Raw genomic sequence first — 27,352 nt, 5'->3', positions numbered from 1 at the left:
CCAGTCTCCCAGTCTCGTAAGGTCCTCTTGTAATTTTTCACAATCCGCCCGTGATTTAACGACTTTGAATACTACTACTACTACTATTTATCATTTCTATAGCGCTACAAGGCATATGCAGCGCTGTACACCATACACAAAAAAGACAGTCCCTGCTCAAAGAGCTTACAATCTAGATAAGACAGGTAGACAGACAGAACAATTAAGGGTAAGGGAGTAAACAGGGGGTTAAAGGACAGGGCAAGTGAGTAGTGGTTAGGAGTCAAAAGCAGTGGTAAAGAGGTGGGCTTTAAGTTTAGACTTGAAAATGGCTAAAGGCGGGGCTAGACGCACAGGCTCGGGAAGTTTATTCCAGGCGTGGGGTGCAGCAAGGCAAAAGGAACAGAGTCTTGAATTAGCAGTAGAGGAGAAGGGGATGGATAAGAGAGATTTATCTACAGAACGGAGTATTCGAGGGGGGACGTAAGGAGAGATGAGAGTAGAGAGGTAATGGGGAGCAGCAGAGTGAATACACTTATAGGTCAATAAGAGAAGCTTGAACTGAATATGGAAACGGATAGGGAGCCAGTGAAGTGACTTAAGGAGAGGGCTAATGATAGCATAGCGACTTTGGCGAAAAATGATTCGTGCAGCAAAGTTTTGGACTGATTGAAGAGGAGAGAGATGGCTAAGAGGCAGGCCGGTGAGAAGCAGGTTACAATAATCAAGACGAGAGGTGATAAGAGTGTAGATAAGGGTTCTGGTAGAGTGCTCAGAGATGAAGGGACGGATTTTGCTAATGTTATAGAGAAAGAAATGACAGGTTTTGGCAATCTGTTGAATATGAGCAGAGAAGGAGTCAAAGATGACCCCAAGGTTACGAGTTGATGAAACAGGGAGGATGAGAGTGCCATCCACAGAAATAGAGAAAGGGGGAAGAGGAGAGGTAGGCTTAGGGGGAAAGATGAGAAGCTCAGTTTTGGCCATGTTAAGTTTTAGATGGCGTTGGGACATCCAGGCAGCTATGTCAGATAGGCAGGCTGAGACCTTGGATTGGATGTTGGTTGAGATTTCAGGGGTAGAGAGGTAAATTTGGGAGTCATCATCATAGAGATGGTATTGAAAGCCATGAGATGTTATCAGAGAGCCAAGGGAAGAAGTGTAGATGGAGAACAGGAGAGGACCGAGAACAGAACCCTGAGGTACACCGATTGGTAGAGGGATACAAGTAGAAGAGGATCCACCAGAATGTACACTAAAGGTGCAGAGCGAGAGGTAGGAGGAGAACCAGGAAAGAACAGAGCCCTGAAATCCAAATGAAGACAGCGTATCAAGAAGTACGTTGTGATCAACAGTGACAAAAGCGGCGGATAGATCGAGAAGGATGAGGATAGAATAGAGACCTTTGGATTTGGCCAGGAATAGGTCGTTGGAAACTTTTGCAAGCGTAGTTTCAGTTGAATTAAGAGGGTGAAAGCCAGACTGGAGTGGGTCAAGAACAGCATGAGATGAGAGAAAGTCAAGACAGCGGCGGTGAACTTCAAGTAATTTGGAAAGGAAGGGGAGGAGAGAGATGGGTCAATAGTTGGAAGGACAGGTAGGGTCAAGCGAAGACTTCTTCAGGAGCGATGTCACCACAGCATGTTTGAAGACATCAGGAAAGGTTGCAGTGGAAAGAGAGAGATTGAGGATATGACAGATAAAAGGGGTGAGAGTAGGAGAGATAGTGTTAAGAAGATGGGTAGGAATGGGATCAGAGGAACAGGTAGTTTGTTTAGAGGAGTAGAGAAGATGTGATGTTTCCTCATCAGTGACCTCAGGAAAGGAGGAAAAGGATGGAGGGGTTGAGGAAATAGGGGAGCAGAGGGGAGGGGGTAGGAGAGATGGGGGTAGTTTGGTAGAGAATTCAAGGTTTATCTTTTGAACCTTGTCATGGAAGAACTCAGCTAGGGTCTGGGGAGATAGTGAGGGGGGAGTTGGGGTGGAGGCACCTTGAGGCGAAGAGAAGTCGAGGGTTTGAGCCGAGTGAATTAGTCAGTTGGAAGTAGTAATCTTGTTTGGCAAGCAAGAGAGCAGATTGGAAGGAGGTCAACATGAACTTGAAGTGTGAGATGTCAGCAAGGGCACGAGATTTCAGCCAGAGGCGTTCGGCGGAATGGGTACAGGAGCGTAGATAGCAGATTTTAGGGATTAGCCAGGGCTGGGGTTTAGTACATCTTATAGGACAGGGCATGAGAGGTGCAAGAGTGTCTAGGGCAGAGGATAGAATAATATTGTAGGAAGAGATGATGTCATTGACAGATTTGGATGGTGTAGTGGTAGAGAAGAGGTTCAAGACATTGGAGGATAGGGTAGTAGGGTCGATGGCCTGGAGATTCCTAGATAAGTTGGATAAGATAGGACGCGATTGGGCGGGAGGAAGTTTAAGAGTGAAGGTTATTAGATGGTGGTCAGAGAGGGGAAGAATTGAAGTAAGGGAATTGGAGGGAGAGCAGTTATAGGAGAAGAACAGATCAAGACAGTGACCATTTTGGTGGGTAGGGGAAGTGGAGCATAGTTTAAGATTGAAGGAGGATGTTAAGGTGAGGAACTGGGAGATGTAAGAGTTGGAGGGATCATTGGCATGAATGTTAAAGTCGCCAAGGATGAGGGAAAGGAAGGAAGGATCCTGAAAGAAGGAAAGCCACGCGTCAAACTCGCTGAGAAAGGATGAATAACTTTGTGTCATCAGCAAATTTAATTACCTCACTAGTTAATCCCATCTCTAAGTCATTTATAAATATGTTAAAAAGCAGCGGTCCCAGCACAGAGCCCTGGGGAACCCCACTAACTATCCTTCTCCATTAAGAATCCTGACCATTTAACCCTACTCTCTGTTTTCTATCTTTTAACCAGTTTTTAATCCACAATAGAACACTACCTCCTATCCCATGACTCTCCAATTTCCTCTGGAGTCTTTCATGAGGTACTTTGTCAAGCGCCTTTTGAAAATCCAGATACACAATATCAACTGGCTCACCTTTATCCACATGTTTGTTCACCCCTTCAAAGAAATGTAATAGATTGGTGAGGCAAGATTTCCCTTCACTAAATCCATGTTGACTTTGTCACATTAATCCATGCTTTTGAATATGCTCTGTAATTTTGTTCTTAATAATAGTCTCTACCATTTTGCCCGGCACCAACGTCAGACTCACCGGTCTATAATTTCCCGGATCTCCTCTGGAACCTTTTTTAAAAATCGGCATTACATTGGCCACCCTCTGTTTTTTTCTTGGTATCTTTTGGTATTGGGGTGAGTAGGATGTTGCCTTTTTCTTGGGGAAAAGCCCATGTTGAAGCATGTAATTTAAGTGGGATGTGAGGTCTGCTATGAAGCGGTGGGGAGCAGATTTTAATAGGTAACTAGGGCTATTAGACAACCAGAATGAGGCCTGAAGTTCCCTGAGAATGCTATTGGAGTACCTGAATGAGAATTAGAATATACAAAGAGGCAGCCAGAGGGCTCACAGTTGGAAGATCTCACCCCATCTCAAAAATTCCTGGCTATGCTACTGTATTAGGCCTATGGGGGTTGGGAGTGGGCAGAGGGGCCTTGGACCACTTTAAAATATGTATGAGGTGGGAGAGAGAGAGATCAGTGTCATGGGGGAGGGATGGTTCAGTGAAGGAGCAGAGAACACCTTATGGGGGTCCTAGCCGATATTCAGCTGGGCTTCCTAAAATTTATGTAGCCCCAGATATTCAATGCTGGTGCCCAGACATGGTATGGCATTGAATAGCTGGGGCTAAATCTGCCCATGGCAGTCAGTGTTTAAAAAAAACACTGACCACCATGGGCTGAATATTGGCCGGAGACTAATTCCAGCTAGCCGTTCTGTGCCAAGTGCTTGGGGTGGAAGGGATAGTAGGGGCAGGGGTTGTGGAAGGAGAAAGGGAAGTGGAAAGGTAGGAGGCAGGTAAACTAGATGGCTTGAGAGAGGAGGGGTTCCAGTGTGTAAGGAAGTGAGAGAAGGTCTTGTGTGTGAGGAGGTGAGAAGGTAAAGTGAGTCATACTGTGCATGTTATCCATTGTATATGTCAATAAATGCACATACCTTTACTGAAAATGTCCGTGTATGATCTGATTTCTGGCAGTAAGCCCATCCTGCTGGTTTTGGTGAACCCTCCTCAATAGTAGATGGTCCAGCTTCCTCCTCTGTGTCCTGGCTTTCCATTTGTTCTCATTCTATGCTGACATAGAGCAAAGTTATGCAGCATACAGCAGGCCGTAAATATTTGACACATCTTCTGTGGGCTACACAGCATTTCTTCACCTGATCTTTCCAGTCAGTGAAAATGTTTTTGTGGGTTGCCAAATATCCTTTTAATGACTGATCTGGAATTACTGTGAGCCCTGTTGTACTGCTACTCAGCATGATTATCTAGTGCCAATATGAACATCATTAGCCACCTCCTTTGTGGGTATCCCCTGTCACCTATGTGAGATGGAAGAAAAGGAACATCAGACTACTCTGATATTGAGTGTGAGCTGGAGTGAGTACGGAGTGCAAGTGTCAGGAAGGTTACAAAATGCAAGTGTCAGCAAGATGCAAAATAGTGCTGGTCACATAGATTTCTTTCATGGTTTCATGGATAAGATGCATTTGAATAGGATTTACCCTCACCAAGTTGCCATCCTCCACTTATGTTGTCCACTCTCGCACTGTTGATATATGCTTAAGTATTAAAGAATGTGTGCATTGGGATATAATCATGGGAACTAGCAAATACATCAGTGATCTTGCTCATTGCATTGCATTCAACATGCAAGCTTAGAGAATAAAGCTCTTTGCGATTCCTCTAGTTTGGTTCCCTTCATCTTGGTGGCCTGAGAGACAGGTGAGTGCAGTCATTGAAGCTCATGACAGTAGGGAAGTGGGCTGTATTGTAGAACTGTGTCATGGTTTGCTACTGCTGTTGGTCTGTACTAGAGAATACTATGTACCGTGTGGTGTGGTCGAGAAAGAATGATAGAAACTGGTTGATGTTTTGGAAACTGTAGGCTGGCTGAGCCCAGCAGTCACTGAGAATATAGATTAAAAGCTGCCTGTAGCCAAAAAGGTTAGGGATGCTGTTAATTTCAAATGAACTGGCACTAGATGGCCCTTGCAAGTTTGAGGTTGTAGGAGAGGATCTAGCTTCTGGCAGAGATGAGTGATCATGGCTGCCTTATCAAATCTGAACCTAGTGAGGCATTGTTCAGTAGTGAGATCTAGAAACTAGGTCCTGGACCTGTATATCCTTTCTTAGGACTGGCTCCTTCTAGCCCTCCTCTCCTTCCTAAGGAACTCGCAACAGAGCCTGCACCACCCACTCGGTCACTTTATCCATGACTGTATCCTCTAGCCACCATTGACACATATGTGCCACCGACACCAATCCTGTGCTCCCACCACCATCACTCCTATTTTTAGCCACCAACGTGTATCCCTACCATTCATCAACATCCCTAATGTATAGATGTTCATGTTTACCCATATCTAAAATAGTGGTTTGAATATTTTTGCTGTTCATCTGGATATGGCTGTCCATCGGGGCCCATGGGGGCATTCCTAAAAAAAGAGGAGGAAAAAAACCTCACGTGAATATGAGCAAAGAATAAAAAAGTGAGGTAAATCCAGAGAGGATATCAAAGTGTCTTTATTGTAAACAGCAAGTGGACGGCCCATGGGGACATTCACATCATGATCATGAATAACATTTCCAAGACAGCCTAGGAGTTTGAGCCTTCTCCTGGTGAATGCTGAAGTGATTTAACTTAATGTTGAATACTGTGCTGTAGAACACAGTGTAAGGACAGTTAAAATATGCAAATCTATCTCATACTTTTTAATGATATCTTGAAAACCTGACCCAGTGGTGGTCTTCAAAGACCAGGAGTCTTATATGATAAACATGGACTACAAGGGAAGGAAAAGTGTCCAGAGGACAAACACCCTGATATTCAGCGCAGTTTAACTGGTCAGAACGGCTGCTGACCGGTTAAATAGCGCTTAACCGGCTATCAGCCCATGACAATCTGCTGACTGAGGCAGAAAATGAGCTGCCGCCCCGGCAGTGATTCCCAAAGGCTGCCCTGCCACTGGTCCCAGCTCCTTCTCTCTACTGCAGACGTAATTTCCTGTTTCCTCAGAGGTGGACCACCCACAGTAGAGAGAAGGAGCCAGGACTGGCAACAGGGCAGCCTATGAGAGTCTCTTCCACCGCCTTCCTTTGAAAACCAAGAAAACAAAATAGGAAAAGGACATTTCAGGGAAGAGGGTTGGGGAGAGAAGGGCAGGAGGTGATGCTGCTTCACAATAGTGCCACCTGAGGCCCCTGCCTAGGTGCTTACAAATTTGCACGTATAATTTACATGGTGTGACTACTTACATCAGCTATAGAACTGATGTAAATGCTAGTGCCTAGATTGCTAAAAAAAATACATGTAAATTATAGTATTCTATAATTATAGTATTCTATAATTTATGTGCATAAATATGCACCCCACCCAGACTCTGCCCATGTGTACACCCACCTTCAAACTATGTGCCATCGCATTTAGGCACCATTTTATAAAATAATGCATAGCTGGAATATTGGCATTTACCTCTCTGGCATTTACCTAGCTGTTGTCTTCAGTTGCTGTTGGAGATGCTCTTTGTCTTCCTTCTCGCTCCTGCCCCAACAGCTCCCAGCTTCAAAACAGCCCCCTAGCAGTGGTCTCTCAGTACTATTGCTAGGAGGCAGGCAGCCAAATAAGAGAGCTGAAGGGATTGGGGAGTGGGGTTACTTATTGATGGGAAGGCCAAGGAGTGGGAGTTCTTGTTGATTAGAAGGAGAGTGGGAAGTGGTGGTGGTAGTTGTTGCCTTGAAAAGGGGATCAGTAATGGGAAGTTCTTGGTTAATGCCCTGGCCCATTTAAGAGGCTATCTCAGAGGAATTGTCTAGCTGTGCATTAGTGGCCCAATGCAGTAGGAAGGTAACACCACCTCAAAGGTAGCATTCTTTTTGTTTATTTTAGTTACATTTGTACCCCACGCTTTCCCACTCATGGCAGGCTCAATGTGGCTTACATATACTACTACTTAACATTTCTAAAGCGCTACTAGGGTTACGCAGCGCTGTACAATTTAACATGGAAGGACAGTCCCTGCTCAAGGAGCTTACAATCTAAAAGACAGGTGTACAATCTAAAGACAAGTGTAGAGTCCATCTGGTAGGTAATACTATATTTCACGAGAGGTTAGGTGCCAAACGCGGCATTGAAGAGGTGAGTTTTAAGCAGAGATTTGAAAATGGGTAGGGAGAGAGCTTGGCGTAGGGGTTGAGGAAGATTGTTCCAGGCAAAGGGTGAGGCAAGGCAGAATGAGCGGAGCCTGGAGTTGGCAGTGGTGGAGAAGGGAACTGACAGGAGGGATTTGTCCTGTGAGCGGATATTACGGGCGGGGACATAGGAGGAGATGAGGGTAGAGAGGTAGTGAGGAGCCGCAGACCGGGTGCATTTGTAGGTAAGGAGGAGAAGCTTGAATTGTATGCGGTATCTGATCGGAAGCCAGTGAAGTGACTTGAGGAGAGGAGTGATGTGAGTATATCGGTTCTGGCGGAATATAAGACATGCGGCAGCGTTCTGAATGGTACTTATTTGTACCTGGGGCAATGGAGGGTTAAGTGACTTGCCCAGAGTCACAAGGAGCTGCCTGTGCCTGAAGTGGGAATCGAACTCAGTTCCTCAGTTCCAGAGTCCACCACCTTAACCACTAGGCCACTCCTCCACTCAATTATTTTTCCATGACTAACAGAGCTTATGAGGTTAAACATAAGCTGCTTTATTCATTTTGCACAATAATGAGCTGCTCTTTATATCCCATTATTAGGTAACAAATATTGCTCTTAAAACTGTGCATGGAGGACAAATAATGCACATTTACCAATTAATGTGATTTATGAGTCTGTCAATCCCACATTCCTTTTTTTTTTTTACACAGTGAGAGTTATCTAACCAACAAGAACATCTGGGACATATGCAAGAATCCTAAAAACATTGTCCCGTGGAACATCGGCCTCTTCTCTATCCTGCTGGGGCTCAGCTGTATAGAGCTCTTCCTCTGTGCCATCCAAGTAGTGAATGGATGCCTAGGGGTCTTCTGTGGAGACTGCCGGAAGAAAGGCCGTAATGAGGTGAATGACTAGAATAACTCGGTGCTGTTAGATAATAGATGTTGGCAGGTAAGGGCCATTTGCCCCCCCCCCCCCCCTCCCATTTTTCCCCTCTACCTATGTTTGTCTAGCTAAGGAGATTTCACTCAAACGTATTTATACCCATTGAGCTATGCATATCATCCTTCTTGTTCTTACCTGCACTGTATCAGATCAACTCTGAATGCTGAGAATATGGTAAACCTACACCACCTCCAAGCTTATCTTTGGAGTTTTTTGTGGATTTTCAAGCGATTTGAGATAGGTTGGCAAGGTGAGAATGGGACAGATAGTGGCCTGGAGGCACTCGAGTATCTGTTTGCAATACTGGATCGGAGGGAGGGGAACTGTGGCAAAAAGTTTAAAATAATATCAAAGGTGTGGGCAGGAGGATGGTAACCTATGCCTCTTATAGGATTGTTTTCACCCAAGAGGGAGGGCAGGAGCTATCAGCCCCTATATTTGATACAGTGTGTGGGGGGGGGGGGGCATTTTCCATTGCATTCCAATTATGTCATAAAGGAACATAAGAGTAGCCATACTGGGTCAGACCAATGGTCCATCTAGCCCAGTATTCCATTTCCAAACAGTGGCCAAGCCAGGTCACAAGTACCTGGCAGAAACCCAATTATTAGCAACATTCCATGCTACCAATCCTGGGGCAAGCAGTTACCTTCACATGTCTGTCTCAATAGCAAACTATGGACTTTTCCTCCAGGAACATGGCCAAACCTTTTTTAAACCCAGATATGCTAACTGCTGTTACCACATCCTCCGGCAAAGAGTTCCAGAGCTTAATTATTCATTGAGTGAAAAAATATTTCCTTTTGTTTGTTTTAAAAGTATTTCAATGTAACTTCCTCGAGTGTCCCCTAGTCTTTGTACTTTTGGGAACGAGTAAAAAATCGAATTACTTCTACTCATTCTACACCACTCAGGATTTTGTAGACCTCAATCATATCTCCCCTCATCAGTCTCTTTTCCAAGTTGAAAAGCCTTAACCTCTTCAGCCTATCCTCATACGAGAGGAGTTCCATCCTCTTTATCATTTTGATTGCTCTTTTTTGAACCTTTTCTAATTTCGCTAAATCATTTTTGAGATACAGCGACCAGAACTGAACACAATGCTCAAGGTGCGATCACACCATGGAGTGATGCAGAGGCATTATAATATTTTCAGTCTTATTCACCTTCCCTTTCCTAATAATTCCTAGCATCCTGTTTGCTTTTTTGGCCATCGCTGCACATTGAGCAGAAAATTTCAGCGTATTATCTATAATGACACCCAGATCTTTTTCTTGTGTGCTGACTCCCAAGGTGGACCCTAGCATCAGGTAACTATGATTAGGATTATTCTTTCCAATGTGTATCACCTTGCATTTGTCCACATTAAATTTCATCTGCCATTTGGTTGGTCAGCCATCCAATTTCCTAAGCATTTTACAACAAAATATTAAGCAGTTTACAACAAAACATGCAGGAGGAGATGAGTCATGCTAGCCATTTGTAAGTCTCTATGAGCCCTCTAGGAGTGTCACACTCGGCGACAGCACACTTACCTCTGGGCTGGGGCTCTGACCCAGGGACACCCGTGGCGTCGGGCCAGGAAAGGAGCTGTGCCACTGCTGCTGGCTAATCAGGGCATATGTTGGCAGCATCCATCCAGAGTTGGACAGAGTCCTTAGGCATGAGCGCATGCCCAACATGCGCCTTTCTGAGGAGTGGCTTAGGTGTGGTCGGGGGACATCATCCATGCAGTGTCCTCTTTAGTGCGTCGAGTTCCTGCTTCACTGCTCTGGCATCTGTTGTCTTGAGTTGCTTTTGGAGCTGCTCTGTGCCTTGCTTCTTGATTCCTGCCCAGATGAAGCCCCTTTGGGATAGTCTGCTCCGTGTCTGCACCCTTGGTTCCTGCCCAGACTAAGCCCCTTTGGGATTAGGCCGCTCCATTTCTGCACCCTTGGTTCCTGCTCAGCCCAAACCCCTTTGAAATAGGCTGCTCCTTGTCTGCACCCTTGGTTCCTACTCAGCCAAACCTCCTTTGGGATAGTCTGCTCTGTGTCTGCACCCTTTTTTCCTACTCAGCCGAAGCCTCTTTGGAATAGGCTGCTCTGTGTCTGCACCTTTGGTTCCTGCTCAGATGAAGCCCCTTTGGGATACTACATTTATATGCATGATTTTTTCAGCTAGATCTTGGCAGTCCCTGGCTATGTGGCCTCTCTCCGCATATCTACTACTACTACTACTACTTCTACTACTATTTAGCATTTCTATAGCGCTACAAGGCGTACGCAGCGCTGCACAAACATAGAAGAAAGACAGTCCCTTATCATTTCTATAGCGCTACTAGACATATGCAGCGCTGTACACTTGAACATGAAGAGACAGTCCCTGCTTGACAGAGCTTACAACAGGTGGGAGAGGTCAGCAGAGTGCTCTAGGTTTCTGGGACAAGGTTCTTCATTGCTGTAACCCTTTTCTTGGAGACATTGGACTAGAAGGCAGTTTCTGGATCTTAGTATTCTCGGTTGATGCCTTCTTTCGTCACTTCCCAGGACTCCTAGCTCGCTTCTTGTCTTTTTGTAAGGCTCAGAGATCAGTTGTGCTTGCTGGAATACTTCCGCCATTTCCAAGGCAGTCTCCAATGCCAACTTGGGGTGTTGGCACACCCTTTGCCTCATAGTATAGGGCAAACTGTCCAGGAAATGCTCAAGGAGAACCATGCTTGCTATGTCTACATTGGATTTTCCCTTAGGTTACAGCCACATCCATGCCTCCTCTAACCTACGGAAAAAAACTGTGGGGACTTTCTTTCATGTGCTTTTCCTAAACTGTTGCCTAAAGGCTTCCAGTGTACACCCTGCCCACTCCAGGATGACTGTCTTAATGTCCTTATAGTTGGCTCGGCCATTGGAGTTGGAGATTTGGAATGCAGGTTGGCTGCTGTCAGTTATTAGGTTTCCCAAATATATAGTCCACATGGACTCTGCCCAGTCAGCCATGTAAGCTGTCCTCTAAAATTTCACCAGAAAATGATCTGGATGGTCTTCCAGGGTCGAATTAGGCAACACTAGGACAGGTACACTTGCATGGGATGCTGGTCCTTGTAGTGTTGGGGACATGTGGGCCAGAGAGCTCTGGTGTACCTATACCAATTTCTGTAATATTTGTTGCTGCATCTTCTGCTGTTCAAAGTAAGCTTGTATAAATTGCTGCTATTGCTGCTGTTGTCATTGTTACTCACATTGAGCTTGCATGAACTGCTGTTGGCCCTCTACTAGGGCCTGGATCAGTTTCTTCATGTTTTCTGCGTAAGAATAAAAACAAAATAAAAACCTGCCTATCCAGCACACTATACTTCCCCCCCCCCCCCCCCCTCATAATTCCTACCTAGGGCAGGACTAGACACTTTGCCCATTATTCCATCATGATAGTCCTACAATGCCCAGAGCCCTGGAGGCTAAGGATTCTGGCTTCTTCTGGCAGGTTAAGCTCCTATCCCACCACTGTCACAATATGTGGTAACATGTTAGTGATTTGCAAGATTTGTATGGCTCTTTGACCAAAGATAAACTTGTTCTTTATAGGAAACTGGAAAACTTAGAGAACCAGGTTAGGAGGAATACCCTTCATTTTATAAATTTCCCTAAATCACCTTTAGTGCCACCTCTGGACATGGTCCAGAAATACATGAGGGAAATATTGAAGTTGCCACCAGAGGCCATTCCTCCCATGGTTTGTGCCATTTGACTATATCTGGGCATCCTCCATCTGGAACACCTGATGTATCCAGTATGAATTTAACTGAGTTTTTGGAGTCATCATTAAATGTCATTACACCCAGATCTACTCTTGTTGTAACATTTGCTCTGGAGAATGACCAGAATGCTGTTCTACGACTTTATTTTCTCTCAATGGATCAGTTGTTTTTGGGATCTAAAATTAGAATTTTTCCTGACTTGTCAAGAGCAACTCAAAAACTGTGGCAAGAGTTCCTCGCTTTGCGTGCAAGAGCTCAGAAGCTGGATTTTGGGTTTGTTTTGCGATTTCTTTGTACTTGTGTGGTAAATTTTGATGGTTGGCTTGTTAGAAACATAGAATTTTGATGGCCCATCCAATCTGCCCATTCACAACAACCTCTATCTCCTCCTTTCCCATGCTTTCTTAAATTCAGATACAATCCTCGTCTCCACCACCTCTACCAGGAGGTGATTCCACACGTCCACCACTCTTTCCGTGAAAAAGTATTTCCTTAGATTACTCCTGAGTCTATAACCTCTTAATTTCATCCTTTGCCCTCTCATTCCAGAGATTTCCTTCATTTGAAAGAGACTCACCTCCTGTACAATAATGCTACAGAGGTATTGTTAAGCTAATTAACTTGCACATGTAAATCCAGACAGATTTACACGCACAACTCAAGTCGCACTATATAGAATCCAGGTGTTTGTGTCTCATCTATGTAATGTATATTTGTATCAACCAATAAAAAATACAAACAATGCAAATGGCACTCATAATCCAACAAATGCCAACAATATTCCATTCAAAACCATTTAAAATCAAGGAGGAGAAGCCTCAGAGCATATCAGTGTGAAAAACACCATATAGCTTATTTCTATCATAGGCAGAAAAACCTCATCAGCAATTCTTATTTAAATAACTTATTCCTTTCCTTAAGTAGAAACAAGTGAAAAACCAAAAGCGGAATTGGAAAGAAGTAGGGAGATTGTGGATGCCTTTCAAAATGCTTTTCTCAGACAAATGATGACGGAACCCATGAGGGAAGGAACGGCAGTGGATCTGGTGCTCACAAATGGGGAAAGTGTGTCTAATGTCAGAATGGATGTCCACCTGAGCAGTATTAATCATTATTATTATTATTATTATTAACATTTGTATAGCGCTACCAGATGCACGCAGCGCTGAACACCTGACATAGAGAGACAGTCCCTGCTCAATAGAGCTTACAATCTAAAAATAATACAGACAGACAAGACAATTAAGGGCGAGGGAGTACTAGGTGAGAAGGAACAAGGGGAGGCAATTGAGTAGTAGCTAGGAGCCAAAAGCAGTGGTGAAAAGGTGGGTTTTCAGCATAGATTTGAAAACAGGTAGAGATGGAACTAGACGTACAGGCTCAGGAATTTTATTCCAGGCATAAGGAACCGCGAGGGAAAAGGAACGAAGCCTGGAGTTAGCAGTGGAGGAGAAGGGGACGACAAGAGAGATTTGTCCAGTGAGCAGAGATCACGGAGAGGAATGTTGGGAGAGATGAGAGTGGAGAGGTAATGGGGAGCTGCAGAATGGATGCACTTAAAGGTCAGTAAGAGAAGTTTGAATTGTATGTGGAAGCGGACGGGAAGCCAGTGAAGTGACTTGAGGAGTGGGCTAGTGTGGGTATAACAATTTTGGCGAAAAATAAGTTGTGCTGCAGAATTTTGGACAGACTGGAGAAGAGAGAGATGGCTGAGAGGAAGACCAGTGAGAAGTAAATTGCAATAATCCAAACGAGAGGTGACAAGGGTTTGGATAAGGGTTCTGGTAGCGTATTCAGAAAGAAAGGGGCGGATCTTGCTAATGTTGTAGATAAAGAAATGACAGGTTTTGGCGATTTGTTGAATATGCGCAGAGAAGAAGAGAGAGGAATCAAAGATGACTCCAAGGTTACGAGCCGAGGAGACAGGGAGGATATGAGAGCCATTAACAGAGATAGAGAATGGGGGAAGAGGGGAGGTGGATTTAGGGGGGAAAATGAGAAGTTCAGTTTTAGTCATGTTAAGCTTCAGATGGAGTTGAGACATCCAAGCAGCAATGTCAGACAAGCGGGATGAAATTTTGTCCTGGATTACGGTTGAGATTTCTGGGGTGGAGATGTAGATCTGAGAGTCATCTGCATAAAGATGGTATTGAAAGTCATGAGATGAAATCAGGGTACCAAGGGAAGAGATATAGATGGAGAAAAGGAGGGGTCCAAGGACAGAACCCTGGGGGACACCAACTGAAAGCGGGATGGAAGTTGAAGAGGAACCGCCAGAGTAAACGCTGAAAGTGCGAAGTGAGAGGTAAGAGGAGAACCAGGAAAGAACAGGGCCCTGGAATCCAATCGAGGATAGCGTATGTGAAAAGAAAGTGGTCCAGGCTGAAAGGAGCTATTAAAATGGTTACTGACCTTTACGTATGGAGAGTAAATAAAAGCAAGAAAGAAAGGAAACAAGAGACTGAGAAAATAAAGGCAAAAGAGTGGTTGTTCATGGAATACAAAAAATCTCAAAAAGAGAAACACAGAAAAGAATACCAGATGAAACTGAAAGAAGCCAAGGCAAAAGCACAGGTGGAAGAACAAATGACTAGAAATGTAAGGAGGGGATACAAGAATTTTTTCAGGTATATTAGTGAAAGGAGGAATTGTGAGATTGAAAGGTGCTGTGGACAGTTTTATGGAGAGTGATGAGGAAAAAGTGAATGTGTTAAATAAATACTTCTGTTCTGTGTTCACGGAAGAAAATAATGGAGAGGGACCATGATAGACTGGCAAAGGTACATATGAGAATGGAGTGGATATCGCACCATTCAAGGATGAATGTGTTTAATGAACAACTTGAAAAACTGAAGGTGGACAAGGCCATGGGACCAGACGAGATCTATCTCACGATAATGAGGAAGCTTGGGTTCTGGCGGGTCCTCTTAAAGATTTATTCCACAAGATTGGAGAAGAGCAGATGTGGTCCCTCTTCACAAAAGTAGTGACAAGAAGAAATGAGAAACTAAGGCCAGTAAGCCTCACTTCGGTTATTGGAAAAGTAATGGAAGTGTTGCTGAAGGAAAGGATAGTGAATTTCTTGGAATCCAATGAGTTATAAGATCTAAGGCAACATGGTTTTACCAAAGGTAAATCTTGCCAAACAAATATAATTAGTAATACTATCTCTGGGTAGGAAAGTATGGATCGTATTAGAAATTTTAGAAGTTGAAGTTAATAATTGTGGTTTGTTTTGTGTGACTGAAGGTAAGATTGAGGTGTGTCTGATGGTATGTGTGTAAAGTTTTTAAATATATGGATGATGACGATGATAATAATTGAGTTGAATTTTCAATAAAGATTCATGTATAAAAGTATAACGGTTGTTTAAGGAAGTGTATAATATATTTTGTGGAAGATATTGCTGAAGGGTTTGAAGGAAAGGTTTGCCTTTTTGCGGATGACACGAAAATAGCCAATAGAGTGGATACCCTGGAGGGAGTAGAAACAATGAGAAGGGATCTCCGAACATTAGAAGAATGGTCGATGGTCTGGCAGTTAAAATTTAATACCAATAAACACAGTACCCTGTTATTACTTACGTAATAATTTTGTCCTTTATTTAAATACACCCATAAACCCATAAAACTCTGAGGACCCTAAGGACTCACTCACACAAGCCATGCGTCCTTATTCTTATAGTTTTTACATCCCTATTACATTGCAACACTATATTCCTTCCATATACCTATGTGAATATATCAGTGCTGTACATTTGAAAAAATTATATCCTTTGAACTTCAATAGGAACCAACAGAGTCTCACATAAGACTTTTTAGCACGTATTCATCACAGGCGTGTAAATGTTTCAAAAGATTTCAAACCACTCTCTTGATCCACCGGCAGCAGTACAACCTCACACTGTCCATCGGATCCTGTGAACCCGATTTACACAGCGGGGCAGCCAGCTTGCTAAGTGTTGCGTCCTGGCTTGGCGAGGGCTTCCGTAGGGAACCACAGTAACTCCTTCCAGCTACATTTAAATCCACGTAAACCCCGGTCACAGTCAGAAGGGGTGCTTCATAGCACAGGGACTTCGTTATTATGGGCTGAACAGTGCTTGGAGGTAGAAGTCTGAGGAAAAACAATTCTGCTGCTGAGGTGGAAAACAGATGAACAGGCAGAGACAGCTCAGAAATGGATGCCTGGAACGTGCTATATCTTATTGACAAGATATATTTTACAAGGTAAAAATCAAGTTCTCTTCAGGGAGTTTATCAGGCCAAGTACTGACAGAAAACAAGATGGAGAAAGTTTCAAAGCTAGAACACGGGGAAAAACAGGGGGGCTCCTAAGCCCAAAGAACAAGAGCATGAAGACCAATGAGACAGAGCCATCAGGTAGCAAGGCAGTCAAGCTAGGCTGAGAAGGAGAAGAGGTTCAGGCAACATTACGTCAATGATAACAGTTTTTAAACAAACAGACAAGTGTGTCTGCACTAGCTGTGAACTATATTACATATAATGCATTGCTCCTCTAACTTACAGACAGATCTGCAGTAATGCATTAAACACATTTCAGGAACCTACTATAACAGCTGTCAGAGGACAGAACAATAGGAGAAAAAAATAACGTGATTTTTTTCATTATAAATAATTTCTGTAAGCTGTTACAGCTGCAGTATACCCAGTGCAAAATAAGACAGCAGATGTAAATTCTCAAATTGGACATATTCCAAACACTAAAATGAAAATAGAATGATTTTTTTCTACCTTTGTTGTCTGGTGACTTTGTTTTTCTATCTATATTGGTCCCCGTCTCTGATTCTGCTGCTCTCTATCTGTTCTCTTAACTCCGTTTCCAGGGCTTCCTTTCCATTTATTTCTTTACTTTCCTCCTTTCTTCTTCATTTTGTTGCCCTACATCCATAAGTAAAAGCTAGGTCCTCCTCCGTGGAATTGACTGGAGGAGGTATAACGTGGATCAGCTTTTGCCCATTTTCTCCATCCATGTGCAGTTTTTCTCCTCTCTTCCCTTTCCCTCATCTCCATCCATGTGCATCTTCTTCTTTTTTCTTTCCTTCCCTCCATCCATGTCCAGCACTTCTCCTTTCTCCTCCCCTCCATCCATGTCCAGCATTTCTCCTCTCTCTTCTCTCCCCTGTATCCATATAAAGCAATAATTCTCTCTCCCCTCTCCTCAATCTAAGTCCAGCATTTCTCCTCTCTCCCTGCCAACTCCTCCATCCATCCATGTCCAGCAATTCTCCTCTATCTCCTGCTCTCCTCTCCATCCATTTCCAGCATTTCTTCTCTCTCCCCTGCCCTCCTCTCTCATCCATGTGCATCTCCTTCTGGTCTTCCCTCCATCCATGTCCAGCATGTCTCCTCTCTCCCCTGCCCTCCCCTCCCATGTCCAGTGATTCTCCTCTATCCCCTGTCTTCCCCTGTGATCCATGTCCAATGATTCTCCTCTCTCCCCTGCCTTCCCCTTCCATGCATGTCCAGCAAATCTCTCTTCGCTGACCTCCCCTCCCACCCATGTCCAGTATGTCTCCTCTCTCCCCTGCCCTCCCCTCTCATCCCCTGCCCTCCCTCATCCATGTGCAGCAATTCTCCTCTGCTCCCTGTCCTCCTTTCCCATCCATGTCCAGCGATTCTCTCTTCTCTTCCCTGCCCTCCCCACCTATCCATGTCCAGCATGTCTCCTCTCTCCCCTGCCCTCCCCTCTCATCCATGTCCAGTGATTCTCCTCTGCCATCCATGTCCAGTGATCCTCCTTTCCCCTTTGCCCTCCCCTCCCATCCATGTGCAGCAATTCTCCTCTGCTCCCTGTCCTCCCTTCCATCTATGTCCAGCGATCCTCCCCTCCCATCCATGTCCAGCGATTCTCCTCTCTACCCTGCCCTCCCCTCACATCCATGTCCAGCAATTCTCTCTTCCCTGCCCTCCCCACCCATCCATGTCCAGCATGTCTCCTCTCTCCCCTGCCCTCCCCTCTCATCCATGTCCAGTGATTCTCCTCTCCCCTTTGCCCTCCCCTCCCATCCATGTCCAGCGATTCTCCTCTCTCCCCTGCCCTCCCCTCCCATCCATGTCAAGCAATTCTCTCTTCCCTGCCATCCCCTCCCTGTCCAGCATGTCTCCACTGCCCTCCCCTCCCATCCATGTCCAGCGATTTTCCTCTCTCCCCTGCCCTCCCCTCCTATCCATGTCCAGTGTTTTTCCTCTGTACCCTGTCCTCCCCTGCCATCCATGTCCAGTGATTCTCCTCTGCCCCCTGTCCTCCCCTGCCATCCATGTCCAGTGATTCCCCTCTCTCCCTTGCCCTCCCCTCCTATCCATGTCCAGCAATTCTCTCTCCCCTGCCCTCCCCTCCTATCCATGTCAAGCAATTCTCTCTTCCCTGCCCTCCTCTCCCATCCATGTCCAGCGATTCTCCTCTCTCCCCTGCCTTCCCCTCCTATCCATGTCCAGCAATTATCTCTTCCCTGCCTTCCCCTCAAATTCATGTCCAGCGATTCGTTCAAACCCCAGCCCCCCCCCCGACTTTTCATTTGTGCACCCATGCTCCCTGCTTTGAAATCGTTTGTTTACCCGAAGTCGCAGCGAACCAGCAGTAAAAGCAGCAGGCAGGCACTGGAACACAGGCTTGCCTCCTCGTCGCTTCCCTTCCCTCTCAGCACATCCCACCCTCGCTGAAAGGAAATTACATCAGAGGAAGGCGGGACGCACTGAGAGGGAAAAGAAGCGATGAGGAGGCAAGCTTGCCTGCCAGTGCCTGCCTGCTTGCTGCTTTTACTGCCGGTTCGCGGCAACTTCGGGTAAACGAACAATTTCAAAGCAGGGAGCACGGGTGCACAAACGGAAGGGAGCGGGCAGGTGAGCCGGACCTCAAAAAAAGGTGCTAGTACGCTGTACTGGTGCGTACCGGCACAAAAAAAGCACTGCAAGTGGCTCTCCTTTATCCACATGTTTGTTCACCCCTTCAAAGAAATGTAGTAGATTGGTGAGGCAATATTTCCCTTCACTAAATCCATGTTGACTTTGTCTCATTAATCCATGCTTTTGAATATGCTCTGTAATTTAATAATAGTCTCTACCATTTTACCCAGCACCGACGTCAGACTCACTGGTCTATAATTTCCCGGATCTCCTCTGGAACCTTTTTTAAAAATCGATGTTACATTGGCCACCCTCCAATCTTCCGGTACCATGCTCAATTTTAAGGATAAATTACATATTACTAACAATAGCTCCGCAAGTTCATTTTTCAGTTCTATCAGTACTCTGGGATGAATACCATCTGGTCCAGGAAATTTGCTACTCTTCAGTTTGTAGAACTGCCCTATTACATCCTCCAGGTTTACAGAGAATTCATTAAGTTTCTCTGACTCGTCAGCTTCAGATACCATTTCTGGCACTGGTATCCCACTGAAATCTTCCTCGGTGAAGACCGAAGCAAAGAATTCATTTAATCTCTCCGCTATTGGTTTGTCTTCCCTGATCGCCCCTTTTACTCCTCGGTCATGTAGCGGTCCAACCAATTCTTTTGCCGGCTTCCTGCTTTTAATATACCTAAAAAAATTTATTATGTGTTTTTGCCTCCAACGCAATCCTCCAACGCAATCTTTTTTCGAAGTCCCTCTTAGCCTTCCTTATCAGGGATTACCTGATAAGAGTTTTAAAAGACTCCAGCGTGTTCAAAATGCAGCTGTTTGACTGCTGCCAATTTATAGTCCAAAGTGCTCATTACGTTTTAGTTAGAGTGTGCTCATTCTCTAGTTTACTCTTATTTTATGACCTGGTTGTGGAATAAGGTTCCTCCCTCTGTGAAATCCATTAATGATCTTTTGGGATTTTTTAAGGCTGTTAAAACTTACTTGTTTTAATCTAGCATTTTGATGAGTTGACATAGAAATTGTCAGGCTGGAATCATTGTTTAATTTTATTTATTTTGTTATATGTTGCATGGTTTTAGCATATTATGAATGTAATTCTGTAACCCGTTCTAGGCACTGTCAGGAGGACAGGCTAAATAATGGAATAAATAAACTGAATTCTCAAAATAAGGATAATGTCCCACAGGACCAGCAATACATTGAACATCTTCTGAAGCTTGCTGAGTTGGTTATGATAAGGAGCTATTTTCAGTCTGAATGACAATTTTTTTCAACAGACATCTGGAGTGCACATGGGGGCTACTATGGCCATAGCCAATTTGACTGTTACATTTTTTGAGCAGCACGTTATACTCGTCACCTTTTTTTAACACATTATTTTGGGTGTATTTTATAGCTGATGTATTTTCCTGTGGAAGGGTTCTGAGGGTTATCTTGTGCAATTTCGTTCTTAGATTAATTCAATGCATGTTAATTTACAGTTTCATTCTTCTTTTATAAGGAAGAGATTTTGTTTTTGGATGTCTTGATATCTAAAATTCCTGAGGGCTTCCATACTACAATGTTTCATAAGAAAAAGATTGTAATGCCTTCCTTTATTACAATAGTTGTCGCCCTTTGGCTCTAAAGGACAGTTTACAGTTTTCACAATTTTTATGTTATCGACGGATCTATTCTAATATCAGAGATTTGTAAAGTAAAAGCAAGGGAATTGAATACCCAATTATTATCAAGAGATTATCCCCAAACTATTGTAAAGACAAGCTTTTTAAAGGGCTAAATTTAACGATAGAGCATTGTTTTTAAATCCCAATACTATGACAACTACCGTTGACACTAAAAGCAATTTGTATTCTGAATTAGATGATGGGCTCTGCCTTTCTGAAGAAAATTATCAAGTGAACTGGCATATTCTCTAAGTTCATCCGGTATTCTGTGATAAAGACTTGAGAATAGCTTTCAAACAGGGATGGAATTTAAAGGAAGTATGTCAGTCAGTGTTATCATTTACTGATGTTCAACATATTGCTAGTCCTGTAGGACATTACTGCAATAACAACTGCTGGTAAGTTACTCCAAATATTAATAAAAAAAATCCTAATACAAACGATCGGTACACCAATACTTCTTTAATCTTGTGCCAAATACGATCTCCCTATAGTCGATGACCTAATGTATTCTACAATCCAATCTATCATTTAGGAACCAATATGCAATACCATAACATATTATTCTTTACCATGTATGTAATGCAACGCCTTTTGTCATTCTGCTATCCGGTAATGGCAACCGCCATTACGGCAAATGTAAGCCACATTGAGCCTGCAAATTGGTGGGAAAATGTGGGATACAAATGCTACAAATCCTATATAATAATTCTCACCTCCAACGTTCTATGCTTGGGACCGTGGCTCCCTGGCTGCAAGTGGTCTGCGAGGCAGACACGCACGGACGTCACTGACATCAACACACCTGATTCCAAAGCACTCCTCCTACTGCCTCGGAATCAGCTGTCACCCCCCCCCCCCTGTGCTACGGCAACCCTCGAAACCCACCCCCTCCCGCGAACCTGTCGACCCCCCCCCCGGAACGCCGAAAACCACCCCCCCCCTCCCGCCGCTGTTGTGCACTACCTTCAGGTGGGTTCCTCAATCATCTTCTCAGAAAGTTTAACTCCGTGCGTCTGACGTCAGACGCACGCAGAGGAACTTCCAGACAAGATGATTGAAGAACCTACGGGAAGGGAAGAACAACACTTCAGCTGTAAGCACAGGTAGCACAACAACGGCGGCGGCGGTGGCGGCAGTTTTCGCTGGCACGGGAGGGAACGACAGGTTCGCGGAAGGGGGGGTTCGAGGGGCCCGTAGCACGGGGGGGGGGGAGAGAATTGCCTGCCTAAGGCCCGTTTCCTTGCCTACAGAAACGGGCCTTTTTTACTAGTAAAATAAATACATAAATAAAAATATGTTCCATAGATGTAGTTTGATTTTTATATCAGCTATGAAATCAAATCAATAAATAAATTTTTTTAAAATTTCACAATAGATATTTTTAAATACATGCCCTCATGATATATAATAATTTTTGGAACTAGTACCCCGGTTTTGTATTGGTAAGTTATTCCAGGCAATCCCCACCCTCTAAGCTTCCTTCCCTTCCACGTCATATCATGACCTCTATAGACCTCTATAGAAAACTGCACCTTCCTGTACTTTATTGAAGCTAGCTAGATGTTAGAAAGTTTTTTTTCATATCTCCCTTTTCCTTCTTTCCTCCAGAAAGTAAATGTTGAATGTGTTAAGCCTTGTACAATTTTGGTAACTCTTCTCTGCATAGCTTCTATAATTTCTTTCTTGTGTTTTTATAGGATGAAGGCTTGTAAGGATGCTGCACATTCCACATTCATCACCTAAAGGGTAGATTATCAGCTCACCGTGATTCTCTGGCATCTCTCCATCTATATTTGTTTGATTCACTACCTTTCTTATGTGAATTTTCATCAGTTTCTTCTTCTAGTAGTAAATATTCCCCTAGCATCTAAGAGGTAAAACAGATGATTAGGTCCTTGAATTAAAAAAAAAAAGAACAAAAACTAAAAAATGTTAAAAAGGCTTGACAAACGTAGAGTTTTTTTTCTAAAATACAAACCAGCACAGCCAAAGAAGCCTGTGTATTTGGTGGGATGCAACTCAGAAAAAGTCGTTTTACAAAAGGAACCATCCAAAAACAGAGCAGTATCTGGGGCTTTGCAAATGTTAACTTACACATATAAGTAGCAATTTTGCTACCTAGGCATGTCTGATTTTGTAAAATTGTACATCTTTGGGGAACTGAGATGAACTTTGAAACACAATCTTGGCATTTTGAGGTGGTTTTAATCATCTGAGAGGTAAGCACAATTCTCTCATCAGGCTCTCCTCCGATACCAAAGGAGAAATTAGCCAATAATTCCGTGTGACTTGAAGCAGGTGCAAAGACTCAGGGGGAAATTTTCCTGGATATACACGTATTGCTGATCTAAAATTCAGAAGACGCATATACTTTGAAAAACTGTCCAAATAATACCTAGAATATGCCTCCTTAAAATTTCTGCTGCCACAGCATACAGTGGCGTTCCTAGGGGCGCTGACACCCGGGGCGGATCGCCGATGTGCGCCCCCACCCCCCAGGTGCAGCGCCCGCCCCCACGGAACAGCGCGACCCCCCCCCCTGGCGAAATAACCCCCGGGTGCAGCGCGACCCCCCAGCGAAAGAACCCCCCCCCGGGTGCATGCCGCTGGGGGGGGGGTGCCGCATGCCTGTCGGCTCTTCGTTTCCATGCTCCCTCTGCCCCGGAACAGGAAGTAACCTGTTCCAGGGCAGAGGGAGCATGAAAACGAAGAGCCAACAGGCGCGCAGCACCCCTCCCCCAGCGGTGTGCACCCTGGGCGGACCGCCCCACCTTGGTACACCACTGACAGCATATATGTATAAATAGTGCTGTTTCTAAAATTGTTACTGGGGACTGTATTAATCCCAGCTATTCAATGCCAGATCATGTCCAGGCACTGGCACTGTATATATAGGTCAGGGCTGTCACCTAGAAGTTAATCGGACACTGGCCAATATTTAGACTAGTGCCTGGCTAGCTCAGCAGATAAAGTTAGGACAACCTTTTGGCTGTCCAACCTCTATAAGCTTGCTTAACTGGTTAGTGGACTAAACATCACCACCAACTGGTTAAGGGCCAGCTCTGCCCAAGCTCCGCCCCCAGAGATCCCAGGCGCTAACAGAAAATTGCCGCTATTGAGAGCCGATATTCAATGGCACTGCCTGTTTAAGTGCTGCTGAATATCGACAGCTGACCTACTCAGCATAGTTTAAACGGGCAGGGCCTATACTGCTTCTTTCAACCATGCTGGATATTGTCCTCATAATTTACTGGGAGATGAATAAAATTTAACAGCCACTGCATTGAAGTCAAATATGGAAAAAAGCCGAATTAAAGACCTACCCACATCCCTTGCAAATATGCATTCAAGTATATAAGAGCTAGTATTCTGTAATGTTAGCATACAAATGGTGCATACATTTAGGCACTAAAAGCTCAATATTCAAAACTCTTTAACTGGCCAGGAATGGCTCCTGGCTGGTTAAATCGCATTTTAACACCTAACTGCGTTTATTCAGCAGGAGGTAATTGGTTAATGGCTAGCTGATAACCAGCTATATTGCGCAACATAGTCGGTTAGGCTCAGATATTCAGCACCAAATCAGCTATGTTTAGCAGTTAAAATATGCCACATAAATAGGAGGCCTATCTGTAACCGCTAAGCACTTAGGGGGTCTTTTACTAATGCATGCTCACGTTTTCAGTGCACGCTAAAAACAGGCGTGCGCTAAACGTTAGAGATGCCAATGCATTCCTATGGTCAAATTATGAAGACCACACCTAATAATTTGTGTGGGGACTTAATATATGAAATTTTAATTCCAATGTCCCAAACACATGAATACAAAGAAATGAAGATTTCAAATGGTGTGTGTTGCAGGATATTCTGAAGATCCCTAAAAAAATTGTCTGTATGTTTAAAGGAATACTAGAAATCAGTTGCACTATTTAAATGTGGATGATAGTGTTGTAACTATTCATGACATGTGCTGGAGGAGGAAGGATTAAAGTAAGTGTTTGGGACATTGGAATTAAAATTTCAATGCATTCCTATGGGCATCTCTAACGTTTATCACACGCTCAATTTTAGCGTGTGCAAAAAACGCGAGCGCGCCTTAGTAAAAGACCCCCTTAACCGGTTACCACTGAATATCGGCTTAACTGGTTAAGTTGCCATGGTCAAAAATGAAACCAGATATTCTCCAAGGATAAACAGGCCATAATTCTCACAAGTGAGGTAACGTCACCTGTGTTGCCCAGCCCTGAGCTTATAACAAGTTTGAAAGAGCTTTGTAGAATGTGAGCCACACTCCACTGCACATTCTCGAGTGCCTTCCCTTATACAGTAAGAACGCGGTTTCCGCAGTTCATCTTTTACCATAATGAGGTCAGGACAGGGATGGACTGACCATTCGGACAACCGGGTAGTGCCCGAGGGCCGAGGGCAGTGAAGGGCCCAGTCATAAGTTCCCACTCATGCCCACCAACCGCAATGTAGCCTCGGCTCCCTCTCACTCTCTGTCTCTCTCCCTTGCACTCTGCTCTCGATGCACTGTGAGTTTGACCCACCTGACTGAACCCCCCTCCCTCTCCTCTCCCCTCCCTTCCCCTCCCTGTTTCCACATCCATGTAAAGGAAAGGCAGTACCAGCAACAGCTTGCAGCTACATGATTTGTGCCATTGGCCAATGCCATGCTGATGCCATAACTTCTCTCTCCTGTGGCCTGCCCCCCTTCTGAGGTAACTTCCTTTCCTTTTTCCTCAAGGGCGGGTCGCAGCAGAGGGAAGCACCATTCTGGCGTCAGTCAGTTGTCAGTGAGTGAACCAGTGCAGGACGTGATTTCTTCCTGCTCTTCACAGCTCGAACAGGTAGAGCTTTTTGAGTGCCTTTCAGCTAGTTGCTTCTTTGTTTTCCCCATGTTTCCGGTCTCTTCTTCCCATCCCCTAATTGTCTTAAGTGAGTTTTACCCAATTTTAAGTTTATTTTCTTTTTCCATATTATCAGGCTACTTTTAGGCCTTGACTTCGGTCAGGTTCTCCTTTCATTTTTTCTCTGGTGCTAGACCCCTTTTTCAACACCATCGAGTCATTTGATTTGGCCACAGAAGTTTTTCCTTCCATGTCCATGAAAGTTCCCAATGGCTTTAAGTGCTGTACCCGGTGTAATCGGATCATCTCTGGTACAGACACCCATTCTTGATGTCTTCATTATCTAGGGCCTGACCATAGCCTTTCCAACTGTGTCCTCTGTCTTCACATGAAGAAAAGGACCCAGTTGTCTAGAGAGGCTCAGCGTGAGAATATTTTTGGAGCCCTGTCCAAATCCTCAACGTCAGCATCGGCATCAATGTTGTTGCCATCAATGTCAGCTTTTGCATCAGCATCGGTACGTATAGCTGCTAGACCTTTTGACAGTGGGAGCAATTGTGCATCAAGTTGGTCTCCCCCTGCCTTGATGCCAATTGCTGTGCAGTGCCCTCGCAACCGACTTTCATTGGACTCGACCCCAAGGCAGCATGAAGATTCAATGTCGTCCTCGTCAGCACTGAGGAGCCTCGATGACTGGCTTTGGGCAAAGGCCAAGAAGCATCATCATCAATCCCCTTTGACACATGAAGCCAGGAGCTCTGGGGTGCCGAGGGATTCGGCACCCAAGAAGCATCAGCAATGGGAGGTCTACTACCCCTCCATAATAGAGGTGCTGGTGCAGAGGTCTCTGTGCAAGAAAACAACAGGGCAACTGGTCTGCAGACTCCAAAATGGAAAAACAAAAGAGCAGATCAATAAGAGAGAAAAATATCAATGACAAAAATATTCAGAATCAGCCTGACACTGGCTGTGTTTCGCCCAGCAGGGCTGCGTCAGGGGCTATATAATATTCCTTTACAGTCAAGGAAATATTAGTATCACTGTATAAAATGTCCAGAAATTGTGGAAGCATATATCTTCAAAGGGTTGTTAAAAAAAACAGCATAACGGATAAGTCACAAAAGGTAGCGACTCGAGGTCTGTCCTACACCCACACGACATCGACCAGTCAATTATCTTCACATTCTTTCCCCGATCTCATGCCCATCCTGGCGAGAACGTCTTGCACACCTTGGTCTGCAAGCAACATTGGCCTATTACTTGGAGCAGACTAAGCTCCCACAAACAATCCACCCAACTTTTTGTTTCTTTTGATCCCATCAGGAAACTCACAATCTCTAATTGGCTGGCAGATTGAATTTACTCCACTTATGCCCATACTGGGCTGACCCTAGAGGGTTATGTCAAGGCTCACAATGTAGTAGCCCACTTGTGATCAGCCTCCATTGAAGAAATTTGCAAGGCTGCAACGTGGTCTTCGGTCCACACATTCACATCACACTATTGCCTTGAGCAGGACACTCGACACGAAAGTCGGTTTGGACAGGCGGTACTGCAGAATCTGTTTGAGGTCTATAATCCAACTCCATTCTCCTAGGCCCATTTTATTCTGTTCCAGGCTGCACTCTCACTCAGTTTGTATATAGTTTCAGGTTAATCAGTCTTATGTGCTTGTCATTGCGAGGTCCAATTGACCAAAGAATGTTGTTTTTGGTGAGCCTGATTGCTAGGGATTCCCCACTTGTGAGAATTATGACTTGCTTATCCTCAGAGAAAGCAAAGATACTTTACCTATAGCAGGTATTCTCCAAGGACAGCAGGCCTTATATTTTCACAAACCCTCCCACCTCCCCATGGAGTTATCTCCTGTTTTTATTTCTTCTGCTTTAGTATTGTACTGCAGGAACCGGACTCTCACAGCAGTTAGGAAGGCACTTGCGCATGCACAGTGGAGCGTGGCTCTTGCTCCCCAAAGCTCTTTCAAGTTTGTTAT

At 44.5% G+C, this 27,352-nt stretch overlaps 1 protein-coding gene and 1 long non-coding RNA gene across 2 annotated transcripts in view; one reads left to right on the top strand and one right to left on the bottom strand.

Annotated features, from left to right (window-relative positions):
- The window catches only part of TM4SF5 (transmembrane 4 L six family member 5), a 43,709-nt gene extending 20,772 nt beyond the window's left edge, over positions 1-22,937 (top strand). Inside the window, exons 4-5 of the mRNA XM_030188085.1 lie at positions 7,989-8,181; positions 22,207-22,937. Of these exons, the coding sequence (XP_030043945.1) occupies positions 7,989-8,181; positions 22,207-22,221 (208 nt within the window). The 3' untranslated portion in view covers positions 22,222-22,937. The remainder of the gene's footprint in view (positions 1-7,988; positions 8,182-22,206) is intronic.
- Positions 9,227-26,983, bottom strand: LOC115458226. Its single transcript, XR_003940032.1, has 3 exons — positions 26,525-26,983; positions 22,037-22,041; positions 9,227-9,237 (listed from the first exon to the last, which is right to left on the bottom strand). It is a non-coding gene; the product is annotated as an uncharacterized LOC115458226 (long non-coding RNA).
- Positions 26,984-27,352: the final 369 nt, after the last annotated feature.

The sequence above is a fragment of the Microcaecilia unicolor genome, chromosome 14 (assembly GCF_901765095.1).
Source record: "Microcaecilia unicolor chromosome 14, aMicUni1.1, whole genome shotgun sequence".
In the NCBI taxonomy this organism is placed as follows: Eukaryota; Metazoa; Chordata; class Amphibia; order Gymnophiona; family Siphonopidae; genus Microcaecilia; species Microcaecilia unicolor.
Note: the sequence above shows the minus strand (reverse complement) of the source record. Positions and strands in the feature narration are given on the sequence as shown.